We start from the raw sequence: 17,632 nt of genomic DNA on the forward strand, positions 1-17,632 counted from the left end.
AAACATACGTTTTGGGAAAAAGAAAATAAAGAAAGAAAGATGTATCACTAACTGTGAAAGGTTCGAGTATGTTGATGTGCTATGCGAACTAGCAGCTTGGTCACAACAAACTGGTTATTCTTTGAAGTAATACATTTTATCTATTCCACTGATATAAACTTGTAATCCAATGGTAAGAGAAATGAGTTTGATTCCCCTTTGAACAGCACCCTAATATGCTTGGTTGTGAACGAAGATATATGATCAAGCAGCTGTCCCCACAAAAACCAAAAAAAAAAAACAAAAACAAGAAAGGTTTCATGCGAGTCCTCAACATGGTGTGCTATAGAATTTTCTGATTTTATTTTGCATTCTCATGGGTAAATTTTTGAAAAATGTTAATTCATCATGTCCATCTAAATTATGTCCGATAGAAACAAGGAGAAACATTGCTAATAAAAAAGAGGCCAAGGGGCTAGGTTCATGACCTAATCAAACATTAAAATTAAAACATTTTGGTCTTGGCACATTTTATAACTGTGTACTAGTTTTGAAGATTTTATTTTAGTGTTAATTATCATAATTAAACCAGAAACTCAGAATTGTTAGTTTTATCTTTGACTTCTAAAATGGTTGATGTATAATAGAGTAGTGACAGTCATGCCAAATTCTAACAATAAATCTTAATTCTGTGTAAAGTTTAGATGAAAATATATCTTTTTAAATGACAATGTCATGTTTATAGTTGATTAATACATGTGATAAAACTTATAATTAAAATGTTTGTATTGTTGTATTATTATTAGTTTTTTTTTTTTACCTCATTTTACAGTTATACTGATACATTTAAATTATTATTTTTGTAGTCCTTGTTTTACGGGTATAGATTTACACTAATTGGTTGACAAGATGGTAATGCATCCTATAAGTTAAGGTCAAAGGTGGTTTTGGGTGTTGGTACTTTAGCAGGAATACAGTTCTAACTAGGGAATAGTTTTGGGAATCCATTCAGGAGCAGATAGTTTTTCCCATTCATTGTTCCTTGCTTAATTGGTTGTGGTTGATTTCCGAAAGGTTTTTTTTCTCAAGTCCGATAGGAATCTTCGGATGTTCTTTTTTCACGATCATACTGATCTTTAATTTGTTTGATGCTGGCTTGACCAAGGACGGTTGTTTTATTTTGGGAAAATTGCTGGTCAATTGAATATGCTCCGGACATTTTGTTTCCTCTTTCATATCCTGTTTCATCCTTTCATTGTAGGTATTTTATTTTTTCTCAGCCGGCTTTTCTTTTCTTCAAATAGTCCTTTAATTGAAGGTTTAGGGTGACTCTTTACAAGTAATCAATCATTTTTCTTTTGTTAAACAGTGGGTAAAATTAGAGTTCATGATTTTTAAGAAGGTTCAAGTATTTTATTTGGATCCTGATTAGAAGATAACAACACTGACATTATATTGCAACTTCAAAGAGTAAATTACAGTTAGAATAACTTCTTGAGAGGGCAATCTCTCACCCAAGTTGAGCAATGAACCAATTCCCAACATTATGCTCAGCTCTTAAACCTTTAACTCTTTTTATAACCATCAACTCTAACTAGCTTCCTATATAATGACAACTATGCCACTACTATTATCCTAGTAACATCTCCAATACAACCCTTTCAATACTAACATCATTTCTCAGTCTGCAGCAGTACAGTGTTTTTTCTTTTGAAATTGATGTGCTCTGTGTGAAATTATGCAGATCTTTCATTATTACCTTGCCGTTTTGTGGAAGTTTTGGACAGTAAACTATTTAATATTTGAGGAATGTTATTGGTTAATGAGGAAAATAAATAGCTTGGGTGTAAACATGGGTCATAACATTTGTAGATGGATGGGATTCTCGTGGTGTATCTGGCAGACTCCTTTGTTTTTTCACCTTTTTTTTTTCCCCAAACATTTGTTGGATGGATTGCCCATCCATCGTGGTGTATCTGGCAGACTCCTTTGTTTTTTCACCTTTTTTTTTTCCCCAAACATTTGTTGGATGGATTGCATCTTGAATTCTACTTTTCCCTCTCCTCTTAAAGATCGTAGTTTTATTGTTATCTTGTAGTGGAGTTGTTGCAGACCGCTGCTGGAAATTCTTATGAGGAATGTTATCTTGCGTATTAGCATGACCAAAAGCACCATGGAGGACTTTATCACTGGTGAACTGAGCATGAATTACAATAACATTCAAAAGGTATCTGACTGTTTAAGCATGTGTATAAGTTTTAAAAACATGAGAACATGATACAATGTTAAGGTATTGATATAATTATATTGATTCTGACTCATCAGTTTAAGCTTTTAGGGTTAGTAGTCATTTAACCTAATATGAGAGTAGGTCATGTGTTCAAACACCTGTAATGTCAAGGGGTGATCATTGGTCGGTTGGCATCAGTTGGCATCGGTTTTGGTCTCAAACCAATGTCGACCACTGACATGTTAGTTTTCGGCCATCAGTTTTGGAGAGGTTGGGTTCTGATGTACCACACTGGCAGTCGCTCGGTTGTTGTCAGTTTTGTGAATCTAATGAATTGAACAAAAAGAGGGTGCAAAGGAAAGAAAAGAAGAAAACAAATAAGAAAGGGAGAAGAAAAGAAGAAAGGGCAAGAGAAGAACAGAAGAAGAAAGAAGAAAAGAAGAAAAACGAAGAAAAGGGAGAGGTGGAGAGAGAGAGAAATGGAGAAGGGTAAATAGAAAGAAAAAACCGTAAGAAGTAACAGGAAAAAAGTTTAACAAGTTTAACCTTCTGGTCTACTCAAAGGAGCTGCTGATGCAGAAGCATCAACATGGTGCCGTGAACAAAACTTTTTGGCTTTTTTTTTTTTTTTCCCCTTTTTGTAGTTCCTAGTATGGTCAGTTGGTTTGGTTAGTTTGAGCCCTTACTGGGCTCATCGATCGACAGACTTAGTTCCTAGTATGGTCAGTCGGTTTGGTTGGTTTGAGCCCTTATTGGGCTCATCGATCAACCAACAGGTTGGTTTTGCTGATCCCGACCAACATATACCTTTGAACCAACTGTTCAAAGTCGATTAGTTGGTCTATGACGTTCATTCTTAGTAATGCCATTTTCTCTCCAATTATTATTGATTTCTACTAGTTGGGCCTTCTACAAATTTTAATCTCACAAGTGAGGAGAAACATTAAAATACTGATATATTTAAATTTATCATAACTCCTTAAGCTTTTGAGTTTAGTGGTAATATTAACATATAAAAATCATTTACATTGTTCTTAAAGAAAACAAATATTCATGTCAACTACTCTCTCAAGCATGCCTCATGCAAGTAGTGATCACAAATGCACGTATCCATATTTATATACATCATACTTTACATATTGGCGTATGACTCAGAGTAGTGATCACAAATGCACGTATACATATTTATATACATCATACTTTACATATTGGTGTATGACTCATAGATCTACTCTCAAGAGTACTTGACTATGATTAATTTTAACCGTTTCAATACTTCCTTATTGTGTGTTTGAAGGTGTTTTGGGAACCTTTTATCGAGCCTTGGAACTTTACAATAAATGTGACTCGGAAACAAGAGAGCAGTTCTCTGTTGAACAGTTCTGTTTTGACTGATGTGCATCTCGTGTCTTCCTCACATCTCAATTTAAACCTCACAGAACCCTTTACTGAGGTAAAGTTTCATATCTATGTGCCCTTGCTTTTCTTTTATGGTTGTCTCTTTTATCGACTTATCGAGGTTTTCCCAAGCCCTGCATGTAAAAATAATGCATTGGCACCTCTTGACATTTTAAATAATATTGAAACATTTCAATCTTTAAACGAAGTGTAGTTTTTTTTTTATTCACCGTCTCAAACAGAAGTCAAGTGAGGAGAAACCTTTGTACTACTTTTTTTTGTTAACTTGCATGAAGAATCCAACCTCAAAGACATATGGAAAATAAATTCTAGCTAGCACAATGATTTATCGGAAAATAATTATCACTGGATAGATATGGAAAAATACAAGGAAATTAATCAAAGATATAAATATGCAAGATTTCATGTCCAGTAATCATGAAATAAATCTGCCTCTTTCTCAAGACAGTTCAGAACACTCTCCTCCAAGTAGATTTTGTTATTTTGTGCATCCTTGCTATTGAGATTTGAGTATTTTCTTTAATTAAAGTTAGATTTTATTGTCATTTTATTTGTCCACCCATACCAATGGAAGAATAAGCGTTTTTTTCAATTTATTTTGGTTTTGTAGTGTCTTTCTAGGACAATTGACATGATCAAGGACGCTTGGGATCTGATTGGAAAAGATGATACTCCTCAAAGCCAACTATCTCTGAACTCTCCCCATGTTGAAAATATTATTGCTGGAAAACATGCTCCTTATGTACTACAGAATTTAACTTCGTTGCCTCTTGAATATCATGTTTATGAAGGACCCTTTGATTCTGTTGAGTTTGACATCTCAGTGTTCAAAGAAAGAAGATATGTGCAACCAGGCTGTTCTGTTCCAATTTATATTAGTGAATCTGCTGAAAAACAATTCTTTCGTCACAGATCCTTTCATTCATTGGAAAAACTAGGCGAGCAGCACACATATGGCGTAGGTCATCATTTTATTTCCATCCAACTTGATGGTACATCTGTTCCATCTATTCCCATTTCCATGGATCTTGTTGGGCAGACATACTTTGAGGTTGACTTTTCCAAGTCATCAAATGAGGAACTGAATATGCCTGATAACATGTCAAAAGATGTTGATAGCGTGGAGAAGTATAGAAAACATATGAGCGGAGGCTTCGTAGTTCCAGTTGTTTTTGATGTTTCTGTTCAGCGTTATGGGAAGCTTATTCAACTGTACTCCACGGTATGCAGACATTCTGCTTTGTTTTCATTTTCTATGATCTAGAGGGACATTCTTTTAACATTCCTATATTCAGGTTATACTTTTCAATCAAACATCAAGGCCACTGGAGTTCCGCTTTGACATTCCATTTGGTGTGGCGCCAAAAGTATGGACTCATAAATATGTTAGAGAACCTAATTTCAGTTTCTTTGAATTAAATTATTTGTGATCAATTCCTCTTTCTCCTCTCCTTCGCTCTCGGTTTCTTTTTACAGATCTTGGATCCCTTGAACCCTGGTCAAGCAATGCCGCTGCCTCTGCATTTGGCTGAAGCTGGTTGTGTGAGGTGGCGTCCTAGTGGAAACTCTTACTTGTGGAGTGAAACTTATAACCTCTCAAATCTTCTTTCTCAGGAGAGTAAAGTAGGATTATTTAGGTCCTTTGTTTCTTATCCATCTCATCCCAGTAGTGATCCATTTCGCTGTTGCATGTCAACAAGAAATATTATACTGCCTGCCCATGAGAAGCCCAGGAAGATTGGTAATGATTTAATGCAATCAGCAGTTGGCTCTGATCTGAAAATCCACAGTCCAGCTGAATCACAGGAACGGTGTATTCACCACTTGACCCTTAGCACTCCACTGGCAGTGAGGAGCTTTCTTCCTGAAGAAGCTAAACTAATTGTAGATACTGGTGGAATGATACATTCTGCAATTCTTTCAGAGGTTTGTGTGATATTTTCCTTCCTTTATCATATCTTTGAAGTTGAGCTGCAAGGTTGGCTGCATTTATTTATTGGCTAAATATATCGAATGGTCGTTATTCTTTAGTATAATCTTCAATTTGGTCATAGTCATTTAAAATTCACAATTTACCTCTATTGTATTAAAAATTCTCAACTAAGTCCTTCCATAAAAAATTGTTCATGGGTGGGTCAAGTTTTGATGATAGGAAAGCTTGGTTCTGTGTCAAGTAGCATCTAAATAGTCTATCTACATGCTCAAATATGTTTGGGTTCAACAATAAATGTTGGAGATTTAAACTTTTGGAAGTTTAATCAATAATATAATACGTTGAGCTATATTTAAATTGACATGCTCATATATGTTGATAAAAGTAATGATAAATTAACTTTTTATAATAATAGATCCTAATTGGGAATTGTTAATACATTGTGGGTAAAATTTAGAATTTAAAAAGATTAATGGCCAACTTGAGAATCACCTAAAACATAAGTATCATTTGATATATTTAGCCCTTTTATATATTGTTGAAGTTATTGTTACTTGAGCTGAAGAACGCCCCTTGGATTGTTTCTAGGTCAAGACTTTCTTTCATCATATCGATCCTTCACATGATCTAGAACTTGAAATCCAAATCCATGGATATAGACCTTCATATGTGAAGTTCCCTAGAGCAGAAACATTTTGCTCAATAGCAAAGTTCGATGGAATCAAGTTCTCACTTTCTGAGACCATCACATTAAGTCCTGGTATCTTGATGTTATTTATTTATTTTTTTTTTATATATATAACAGCAAAATTATTTATTAATGCCCTTATCTTCTTATAGGTCCAATACACATAACACTTGATAAATCGGTGGATGCATTTTCTGGCAGCAGAGAACTCAATTTTTTTGTTCCCTTCCTATTATATAACTGTACTGCCATTCCCCTCTGGATTTCAGAATCAGCATATGAACAAAAAGGTGTGAGCATCTTTGTACCATCATATTACGATACAGTTGAACATGAACATTCTGCAGGCGAGCGAAATGGTCTTAGCTCAATTACTGGGTGCAGTGACTCTCATGCAATATCTCCAAGTTGGCGCAATTCTTTAGTGAAGAAACCTGTCTCAACTATGGAAAATTCAAATATGCAGTTGGACAATTTAAATGGAAGAACTTTTATTTCACGCAATCATCTTCAAAAGTCTTGTGTCCTGTCAAACAAAAAGGACTTCAACTTAAAATCCTCTGAAAATACTTCTAAGGTAAGTTCAAGTCCAAGTAGCCGTACATCTGCAAGGGACCCTAATTCTTTAGGTTTTAAGCAAGTGAAAGTTAGAGCACATATGTTTTCTCCCTGTAAACCCTCATCTGCAGATGAAGTTATGGTTAGGGCGAGCAGGTCCCTGCCAGAATGTAGTGTAGAAAATATTCGAAGTGCTTCTTGGTCAAGCCCATTCTATCTTGTTCCTAGAAATGGTTCAGCTACTGTTCTTATACCACAATCATCACCAAATGCTGCCAATGTGATCTCTGTTACGTCTAGTGCAATTTCTGGATCTTCTCCTGAGATAACAAGCATAATTATGTTCCAGCCTCGGTAATATTGTTTGCTTCAACCAGCCAATGATATTTTTCACGTCTTTCATTTTTTTTCTGTCTTCATCTTCTTACATTGTTGACATTGCAGATATGTCATAAGTAATGCATGTTCCAAGGATTTATGCTATAAACAGAAGGGAACTGATTCTGTCATCCCTTTAGCAGTTGGAGAACATTTCCACCTTCAGTGGACTGATACAACTAGGTATACTGGCTTGTGTGATTGCAGTATTCCCATTACTACATTTAGGAATCAACTTGAATTGCTTTATCTATATCAATCAAAATGCGTGGTAGATAAACTTTGAGTACATGATGAAGAGACAATGATAACGGTTGAGATATTTATTTCTTTCTTTTAGAATAGACTTCTTTTGTTGTTAAGATTACTAGAAAAGATTAAAAATCAATATGAAAGAAAAATGGTACACATTAAAATATATTTTGTTCAATAACTTCTCCATATTAAAATATATTTTTGTACTTCCATAAAAGAAATAAGTTGATGTCCCAACAGCTATCATTCTATTTTTGTACTTCAGTGAAAGACCAAACATGAAATTGACAACTTGGACCAAATTGGATTGATATTCTTTGTTGTCTCTCTTTACTCATTTCTTCACGCCTTCCCTCTTTGATTCTTGATCAAGATCTTCTTTTAGTCATTTCCTAACTGGCAATGGTGCTTACTTTGTGCTCTCATCCAATAGTTTTGATGCAATATTTATTTGATTGGTTTGTGTTATATTCCCATATCCTTTTAGCTTGTAGATGGCCTGTTAGCTTGTTTTCCTTGTTCATTAACAACACAACACTTGCTTGACGTCGCTTTTCTACTCATTTGCTTGCCTGATTATCGACTTATGATTAGGGAATTACTGGTTTCTGTTCGTTATAATGAGCCTGGGTGGCAATGGTCCGGCAGCTTCATACCTGATCAACTTGGTGATACTCTAGTGAAAATGCGAAATTATATCACTGGTTCCTCATATGTTCTTAGAATTGAAGTTCAGAATGTTGATGTATCAACTGACAATAAGATTGTTGGAAATGGTCATGGAAATTCGGGGACGAATTTGATTCTGCTGTCAGATGATGACACAGGATACGTACCTTACAGAATCGATAACTTTTCAAAGGAGGTAGGTGACATTGTTTCTTTTTCAGTTGGAAAGAATATGTTATCAGGTTTTAATTGTTATGTTTTTAGTAGTTTCAATGTTTTTTAGGAAATTTCAGATATGAAAAAGGTCTGTTTTATTCTCTTGTTGGAGAGATATCTACGGTCCTATATTTAAACTGAAGGGAAGGGGAAGATACCAAATGGTATAATTGGATTGTCAATGGTATGTAAAATGATTGACAATATGATTTTACCATTTATTTTTCTTACTTTTAAATAAATAATTAAAAAACTTCGTTAATATCAAACCCTTTTTTCTTTTAAATAATGTAGGTATTTATTTAAATATGGATATGAATATTATATTATCATTCATGTACATTTTTGTAAATTTATTTTTATTTTTATCCCTTCCTCTCTCTCACTCTTGTATTTTCATTATTTTCCTTGTATTAAATAAAATTATGAATTTCTTTCAATGTTTTATAAGTTTATTGTTCACACACAGAGGTTTAATATCTGCTGTACTTATCATGGGTGTTCATATGTCAAACATAACAGCAACTAGTATTACTTGATTTGAACTTTGTATATTAATGTATGTTTTTCGTTTCCACCAATGAATTTTAAACTATATATAAATGTATAGATATACAAATTGTGTGCCTCTGACATAAAATTCTAAGCTTGCTACTGGATTCATACGATATTCTATTTGAAGTTTAGCATAACTATATATACAGATGTTATAGCTTCAAGAATCTAATGCTTTAGTTTCATTACTTTTGTGTTGGTGTTGATTGCTTCTTTGACAGAGATTACGAATTTACCAACAAAGATGTGAAAATTTTGAAACTATCGTTCACCCCTATACATCTTGCCCTTATTCTTGGGATGAACCTTGCTATCCACGCCGTCTAACTATTGAGGTGTGTTTTATGTTTTGAATTAAACAATTAATGCTTCCTATGTCTGCTAGTTTTGTCTGCTAACAAATGCCTTCTGAAAATTATATTAGGTTCCTGGAGAGCGCATACTAGGATCTTTTGCTCTTGATGATGTACAGGATTTTGTTCCTGTGTGCTTGCCATCAACCACTGGGGTATTTTCTTTGGACTTTCGTTGTTTTAATGCCCTATATTTAGAATTTTATATTTTATACAAAAAAAAAAAAAAGGTATATACGAAGTTTTCTGCTGAAGCTACCCAGCAAGAGATATGAAAATGATGAGCTGAAGAAATATGGCCAATTTAAAATAAAAATCACAGTTCTATGGCAACTAATAAACCTTTTATCATAAATTGGGAAGTGGTTATATATGAAACAGAAGTTTGAATATTGTGTGTGATGAATTTTTTTCTTGTGGTCTGTTAACTAAAAAACGAGGAAGACACGTGAAAAAAAAATTTTGATCATGAAGAGTAACTATGATACGAGTTCAAACTATTGGTATTCTTTTTTTCTTTTCTTTTTTTTTTTTTTGTTGGTGTTTGTACATTTCTAAGATCAAATGCCACATCAATGGTAATGAAGTCTTAATGTCAGTGTTGACTGTAGCTATGCATAGATATGCTTATTACTTGACCTTAGCAATTGCAAAATATCAGCTAGCTTTTAACTTATCACTAACTTTTGTCTCAGAAAAATGAGAGGATGTTTCATTTATCAGTTAATGCCGAAGGAGCCACAAAGGTATTTTCTTATTATCTTCATGTATTTTAGAGTGCTTTTAGCAAAAGTACTTAATTGCATTTACTTCATTGAAAAGTTTGTTATTCGTAATCAATTTGATGTTTAGTTCTCCACCTTTTCAATAGTACTTTTGAAGTCATCATAGCCTTTTGACTATTTGCAAAAGTATATTTTATGTTACCTTAAAGAATGATGTTGATGTTTTTTAGTGGAAACTGCTTTTTAGCCATTGCGAAAGTGATTTCGACCATGCTAGAAGAACTCTCGGACACAGTCAATGCATTACACGTGATTTATCTTGAACTATTTTTCAATGGTCTTACTTTGGTTGCAGGTGTTGAGCATTGTTGATTCAACTTATCATATTCCAAGTGTCCCTCATTTTGGAGAAAAGAAAAAAGTGGTTCAGAAACAGGAAAAGTTCCTTGATTACAAGGAGAAATTTTCGGTTTTTATATCTTATATTGGTATTTCATTGATCAATTCCGGGCCCGAGGTTTGTATATATATATTTGAACTTAGCTTTCAAAATTTTGTCTCCTACTTTTACGTACGCCAATCCTTCATATTATTTCTATGTAGGAAATGGTGTATGCCTGTGCTAAAAACGTAACTATCGATTTGCTGCAAAGTTTGGATCAACAGAAGTTCTCTGTAAAATTGCTCTCTCTTCAGATAGATAATCAATTTCGGAATAGTCCATATCCTGTTATCTTGTCTTTTGATCAAGAATACAGAAGCAACCCAGTTGGAAGCTTGAACAAGGATATTGGTGCAGTAACAAGAAGTGAAAGATTTTTGCAAGCTGATGGCTCTCTTGAACCTGTAATCTATCTTTATGCATCAAAGTGGCGAAAGACGGATAGTTTACTGGTTTCATTTGAACATATATGCTTAAGGTCCCCATTCTGGCATCTAACATCTTTTGTTAGTATGAAATGCATAGAACTGATCCTTTTCTCTTCAATTCTTGCAGAATATCAGATTTTCGACTTGAGATTGAGCAGCAAGTGATGTTAAGCTTGTTTGAGTTTTTCAAAAATGTCTCATCAAATTTAAAGGGTGAAGTGTCTCAATTTTCAGATGCCATAATGCATCCTCCTGCAAAGGATCCAGCTCATGACTACTTCAGTCCCAGGACTGAACCTCCTCATTTTTCAGAATATCCTGTTTTTGATGGACTCGTTAGAGGCAGCACATTATTACCTTCAGTGGCTCCTATTGGAGCTCCTTGGCAGCAGGTTTATCGCTTAGCAAGACAGCAAAAGAAAGTTTATGTTGAGTTGTTTGATTTGGCGCCTATTAAGTTGACAGTAAGGTATAGACATCATACGAAAAATTATTTTGTATTTTGCTCTCCTCTGCTATCTATCCTAACGAAAGTTTTTCTTGGCCTTAGCTTTTCCACCATTCCATGGGTGCTCAGGAACCCCATCCTTACATCTGGTGAATTACTGATGCATGTAAGTATTTGTGTTCTCTTCTTTTATCGAAGATTGTTGTAACAAAACTCGACTATCTAAAGTAGGCAATTTATCATTTGAAGGAACAATAGGTTGATGCCATGAGCTAAATAATAACTTCTAAAAGATAACAACAAAACCAAAGCTGTATGCTTGCGAGTTCAATCTCTGTATTGGCTTGTCCTTTGGGGAATTTGTGGAAGCATATCAAATTCTGACTTTTGTTTTGAGGGACAAAGGGACAAATGGATATAAAAAATGTGAATGGCCTTTGTGTCCTGAATTTAAAAATGTATGAAACATGAAGACAAGTTTTCTATTCATGCAATCCTACATAGTTTTCTGCATTTTTTCCAGCTCTACCCAACTTGAACACCACTGATTGTTTTATTATATTTAAGCCCTTTGATTGTTTCCTTTTTGGTTTTATAACCATAAATATGCTGTACTTCATTCATAACTCTATATGGGAAAGAGATTAGATATTTCTCAGCTTCCAGTGGTTGTAATCTGTCATACTTGATCAACACCGAATTACAGCGAGGTCTTTTAGCTCTCGGGGACATTGAAGGAGCTCAGATTCATCTCAAGCGCTTGAGTATTGCACATCAAATGGCCAGTTGGGAATCCATTCAAGAGATTCTGATTAGGCATTACTCAAGGCAACTTTTTCATGAGATATATAAGGTAAGCATTTTATTGGCTGTATACCTATTGTGAGAAAGCCTAAGAAAGCTGGTCACATGAACTACTGTGATCAAATTGGTGGTTGTAAGATTAGAAACAAAATCTCCAACTAACTATAAAATCAATAGGCAAGGAGACTCTATAAAATATTAAATACTTATTTCTTAATTCAGATGTAACAAAAATATATTTGTATTCCAATGATTCAGTAGCTTTCTTATGTAGGAGAAAGGCTCAATACATAAAAAGAAAGAAGAATAAGAATAGAATAAAATGGTTGCACTTAGTTAACATGTTCACAACCAACATTATGAGCTTAGTAGTTAGTTGTACTAAAAGGTCGTTTTAGGAGTTGTCTGGATACGTTGGGCCAATTGAATATTAGATTAAATTTGGAATCGTTGGAATCGGGATTCCCCGGAGGTTGCGTATGTTATAATGTGATATACTGGTTAATTGTGTGTACATAACTTATTTCTTTAGCTCTTACTCTATCCTTGAAACTCTCTTTTAGCTCCTTGTTATCACTTTCCTGAATGAATTAGTTGACAAGATATCTCTTTCAATTCATTTTTATTTTATGTCTAATGATGGTTTGCTTGATCCATATTGCTCATATAACAATTTTTTATTTTGGTTTTCATCTAGTCATCTTGTTTTACAATGAAAGATCTTCTCATTCATACTAACAATGCATGGCTACAACCTTAGACTTATAGGGAGAAGAATGAACAAATATTTAAATACAACTAACGGTAACCGAGGTAAACCAAAAAACAGGAACATTATAAGACGAGAAAACAATGTAAAACAGATATGAATTCACTCCGGAGGAATGAAGTGAAAAGTACGGGATACGGGATCTTGGTCCATGAAGATATGAGCCAAGTTACACTCTTTGAATGGGCTTCTTGGATGGGTTACTTTCAACAAGTCATAAATTTTTGTTTCCAATACCAAAATGAAACTAAATTGATTAGCTAATTCTTTTACCAATTCTGGATTTACCTTGATCTTCAGGTTTTTGGTTCTGCTGGTGTCATTGGTAATCCCATGGGATTTGCTAGGAGATTGGGGATTGGCATAAGAGATTTCTTGTCAGTGCCCGCCAAGAGCGTTTTGCAGGTTTCTTCTCTCTCTCTCTCTCTAGTTTGCCTCTCTTGTTGGTACACTGAAAGCCTGTTTTTTTTTTTTTTTTTTAAAGAGTCCAACTGGGCTTATCACTGGCATGGTACAAGGAACTACAAGTCTTTTAAGTAATACAGTCTATGCATTTAGTGATGCTACCACTCAGTTCAGTAAAGCGGCGAGGAAGGTATTTCTCTGCGTGATTAATTTCTAAACAAGTAGCTTTGATGTATCAATTTTTATTGTATGCGTCTATTTCTGCAGGGTATCGTTGCATTCACGTTTGACGATCAAGCTTTTTCAAGAATCGGACAGCAGCAGACAGGCGTTTCTTCACACGGTGGAGGTGTTATTGGTGAAGTTTTAGAGGTACAGCATTAGTATGTGTATTAGTAGCAGATAGGTGATCTTTAAGTAAACTAAGCACTGCATTAGACTGCATCCTATGGTTTTAACTAATTGAGAACGCTGCTTTAGATACAATTCAGTCAAGAATTTGATTCTCCAGACACGTTTTCTAAACCTTTTCTCGCAACGTTGCAAGAATTTAACTAATTGCCGAGAGAAATTCGTACGTCGCGAACAACGTCGACGTATGTTCAGGCCTCGAGTCACATTGCGAGAAAAGGTTTAGAAAACGTGAGCGAGGAAATACATTTGAAAATGATTTGAAGAATTGAAAAAAAACAACGTTACATGACTATAAGCAAATAAAGAAATACTACGGCTTAAATAGCATATAACTCAGGGTAGGAAGAAGTGACAACGTATCATAAACGATTTGATATTTTGCTAGTAGGTTGCAGTTTCATTTAACTTTTATCTGCCAACGAGTCGTTGTATATTGCTCGTTAATCCTTCACATGCTCAGAAGCTTGCAAAAAGAGAGTTTTTAAATTTATAAACTTCGTGCCAATTATTTACCTTGTTTTCAGGGGCTCACTGGTCTTCTTCAATCACCAATCAAAGGAGCTGAGAGACATGGTCTTCCAGGGGTCTTTTCAGGTAACCCACTTCAATATTATGGCATTCTTTTTCTCTGATCTTACTGTAATTGCTAAGTACTCTTTGGCTGCAGGCATTGCATTAGGAATCACAGGACTTGTGGCAAAACCAGCTGCCAGTGTCCTAGAACTTACTGGAAAAACAGCCCAGAGCATACGAAACCGAAGTAGGTTATATCAAATGAGACCACAGCACCTTAGAGTACGTCTTCCTCGTCCTTTAAGCAGCGTACTTCCGCTGCGGCCTTTCTCCTGGGAAGAAGCAATTGGAACATCGGTACTTCTCGAGGCGGGAGGAGATGACATGAAACTCAACGATGAAGTTTTAGTTGCCTGCAAAGCTCTTAAACTAGCTGGAAAATTTGTTGTCATCACTCAGAGTTTAATCTTAATTGTTAGCTGTGCAAGCTTAGTCGACTTGGGCAAGCCTGAATTTCGGGGCGTTGCTGCTGATTCCAAATGGGCGATCGAATCAACCATCGGTCTGGACACTGTAATCTATGCCGATACCAACACTGATGGAGCTGTCGTGCACATCGTCGGAAGCAGCTCTGACTTATTATCAAGGTCAAATACATCTCACCAGAAAAGAGTGATTGGGAATAGTAGTAGGACAGTAAGATGGACTGGTCCAACTCCTCTTCCTATTTTTGAGACAAACCTCGAACTCGAACTCAACGAAGATGCTGAAAATCTGTTAAAGATATTGTTGTCTACAATCGAATTAGCAAAAGAGCGGGGCTGGCACCGTGGTCATGTTCTTCATCGATATGACGTAAAATAGGCCAACGCCTCGTCTAATCCTTATGACCAAGCTTGGCAGGCCAATGAATTAGTTTATGACCAAGTCTATGTAAATGATGTATAGGCGTTCATTCTCTCTAAAGGGGAGATAAATTTGCAGCCACATTGTAAATGGTTTGTTCTGTGATTACATATCTACCAATTCATTTTATTGTTTGAATAAAAGTTGAAAGAAAAATGATCCTTTTTGTGGGTGTGCCTGGATGTGCTCTGTTCTTCTGAACTTGCATGCTTCCTTCGTTCAACACAGCCCAACAAGGTCTTCTAATTCTTTTCCTCCCAAGGCAAAACATGCGAAACATTCCTTATAAGAAGGTCAAAACCTCTCCCTAGCATATGCGTTTTTAAAATCTATACATAAGGGGTCAAAACGGATAATATTTGCTAGCAGTGGACTTGACCTGTTACAAATTATATTAGAACCAGACGTTAAACGGTGTGCCAGCGAGGACGTTGGGTCCAAGGGAGTAGATTTTTAGATCTCACATTAGTTGGAGAGGGGAACGAAACATTTGTTATAAGGGTGTCAAAACCTCTTCCTAACATATGCATTTTTAAAATCTGTATATAATAGATCAAAACGGATAATATTTGCTAGCCGTGGGCTTGACCTGTTACAAATTGTATTATAGCCAGACATCAAACGGTGTGCCAGCAAGGACGTTGGGCCCAAGGGAGTGTGTCAGCGAGGACGTTGGGCTCAAGGGAGTAGATTGTAAGATCTCACATCAGTTTTTTAATTTATACATAATGGGTCAAAACGAATAATATTTGCTAGCAGTGGGCTTGACCTATTACAAATTGTACTAGAGTCAGACATCGAGCGGTGTGCCAATGAGGACGTTGGGCCCAAGGGAGTAGACTTTTAGATCTCACATCAGTTGAAAAGGGGAACGAAACATTACATTTCTTATAAGGGTGTCAAAACCTCTTCCTAACATATACATTTTTTAAATTTGTATATAATGGGTCAAAACGAATAATATTTGCTAGCAGTGGGCTTGACCTGTTACAAATTGTATTAGAGCCAGACGACACCAAGTAGTGTGCCAGTGAGGACGTTGAGCCCAATAGAGTATATTGTAAGATCTCACATCAGTTAGAGAGGGAAACGAAACATTCCTTATAAGAGTGTGGAAACCTCCTTAAGGAGAAACACCAGAGGAAAAGTCCAAAGAGGACAATATATGTTACCAGTAGTCGAGTTGATCTGACCCAAAAGCTAAAATATTCCTCTAATGAACTGCTTAATCGAACGTCTCCTAAACTCGAATACTTTTAGGTAATTTCACTTATTCCAAAAGCACTTGGATTGGGACATTCATTAAGTGTAGGTTATTGGAGAGAGGGCATACATGTGGTGTGTTTGACCCTCTAATTTAAAGGACGGTGGGGAATGATTTTAGGGACATAAAAGACATGGCTTTGTGGGATGCCACTTACTTGACCTAAGAGCTGTAATCAGTTTGAGATATTAGAGGGAGATAGTGGTGAGCCCTTATCATAACATAGTGCTCTATATGGCCTTATCTTTGAAATGATCATCACTTTTTCCTTGCATCACCTTCATATAGCGATTGAAAGCATAGGCTGTCGAGCCACTTGGCCTACCTACAATTCTACCCATAGGGTCGACTTAGACGTCCTACTGACGGTATCGAGTTTACTTTGGTCATGCTTCTACGTGTCGAAGATCGGCTATACGAGGTGATATGAACAACGGAGGCAACTTAATCATGGTGTTGCATGTAATAAACTCAAGGGCTACCTAAGGGAAGATTCAAGTTTCGTATATGAAATTGTGAGATCCCACCTCAGTTGGAGAGGGGAACGAACATTTTTTTTTTATAAGGGTGTAAAAATCTCTTCTTAACAGATGCATTTTAAAAACTTTGAAGGGAACCCCAAAAGAGAAAAGCTCCAAAAGGACAATATCGACTAACAGTGAGCTTAGGCTATTACAGAAATGAACGTTTCGTGCTACTATAAGTGAAGATTCATTAATTTTTGGATGGTTACAAAAGTTCTCGAGTCACTAATTGAAAACTCTTATTCTTAGTTTCTTATTTTTTCAGTTTTCAAAGTTTGGATTTACTTTTTGTGTTACATTTGTTAATGGCTTACTGTAATCATTTAGCTCGAAGGTTATAACTCATTGATACTTCATCGAATGTTTAGGGTTTCAGTTCGGGTTATATAAAGTCACGTAGAGTGAAAGTGATAGTGACAGATTTTGCTTCTTAATTTATGAGTTTCTTACACATATCTTACCATTAGATTTGCACGTTAGAATCATTCAAGTAATTTTGATTAAACTACTTTAAATCTATTTAGAAACAAATTTTATTTATTCTCGATTATTACTATAAATTAATTTTACTCGACGTTCTTCGTTAAGATGAAATCATTTTAATTTAAAGGTTTTAGCATTTATGAAAGAGACTCTAAAAATGACACTTGAGAGAGATGCTTTTTCCTTTTGTTTTTCTTTGTTGACTCCAAGTATATAATAACAACACAGTTTTTTTTTTTTTTTTTTTTTTTTTTTTTTTTTTTTTTTTTTTTTT

At 35.3% G+C, this 17,632-nt stretch overlaps 1 protein-coding gene across 3 annotated transcripts in view; it reads left to right on the top strand.

Annotated features, from left to right (window-relative positions):
• The window catches only part of LOC111461381, a 55,237-nt gene extending 39,984 nt beyond the window's left edge, over positions 1–15,253 (top strand). For all 3 annotated transcript variants that reach the window (XM_023104889.1, XM_023104891.1, XM_023104890.1), the window contains 22 exons: positions 2,078–2,206; positions 3,507–3,662; positions 4,239–4,850; positions 4,924–4,995; positions 5,105–5,554; positions 6,150–6,321; positions 6,402–7,161; positions 7,252–7,368; positions 8,035–8,305; positions 9,102–9,215; positions 9,305–9,388; positions 9,929–9,979; positions 10,314–10,475; positions 10,562–10,878; positions 10,956–11,297; positions 11,379–11,442; positions 11,983–12,129; positions 13,150–13,254; positions 13,334–13,444; positions 13,522–13,626; positions 14,193–14,262; positions 14,336–15,253. In XM_023104889.1, coding sequence (XP_022960657.1) covers positions 2,078–2,206; positions 3,507–3,662; positions 4,239–4,850; positions 4,924–4,995; positions 5,105–5,554; positions 6,150–6,321; positions 6,402–7,161; positions 7,252–7,368; positions 8,035–8,305; positions 9,102–9,215; positions 9,305–9,388; positions 9,929–9,979; positions 10,314–10,475; positions 10,562–10,878; positions 10,956–11,297; positions 11,379–11,442; positions 11,983–12,129; positions 13,150–13,254; positions 13,334–13,444; positions 13,522–13,626; positions 14,193–14,262; positions 14,336–15,045 — 5,121 coding nt within the window. In that variant the 3' untranslated portion in view covers positions 15,046–15,253. The remainder of the gene's footprint in view (positions 1–2,077; positions 2,207–3,506; positions 3,663–4,238; positions 4,851–4,923; positions 4,996–5,104; positions 5,555–6,149; positions 6,322–6,401; positions 7,162–7,251; positions 7,369–8,034; positions 8,306–9,101; positions 9,216–9,304; positions 9,389–9,928; positions 9,980–10,313; positions 10,476–10,561; positions 10,879–10,955; positions 11,298–11,378; positions 11,443–11,982; positions 12,130–13,149; positions 13,255–13,333; positions 13,445–13,521; positions 13,627–14,192; positions 14,263–14,335) is intronic.
• The last annotated feature ends 2,379 nt before the right edge of the window (positions 15,254–17,632 follow it).

Source organism: Cucurbita moschata, unplaced genomic scaffold (assembly GCF_002738365.1).
Source record: "Cucurbita moschata cultivar Rifu unplaced genomic scaffold, Cmos_1.0 Cmo_Scf00025, whole genome shotgun sequence".
Taxonomy (NCBI): Eukaryota; Viridiplantae; Streptophyta; class Magnoliopsida; order Cucurbitales; family Cucurbitaceae; genus Cucurbita; species Cucurbita moschata.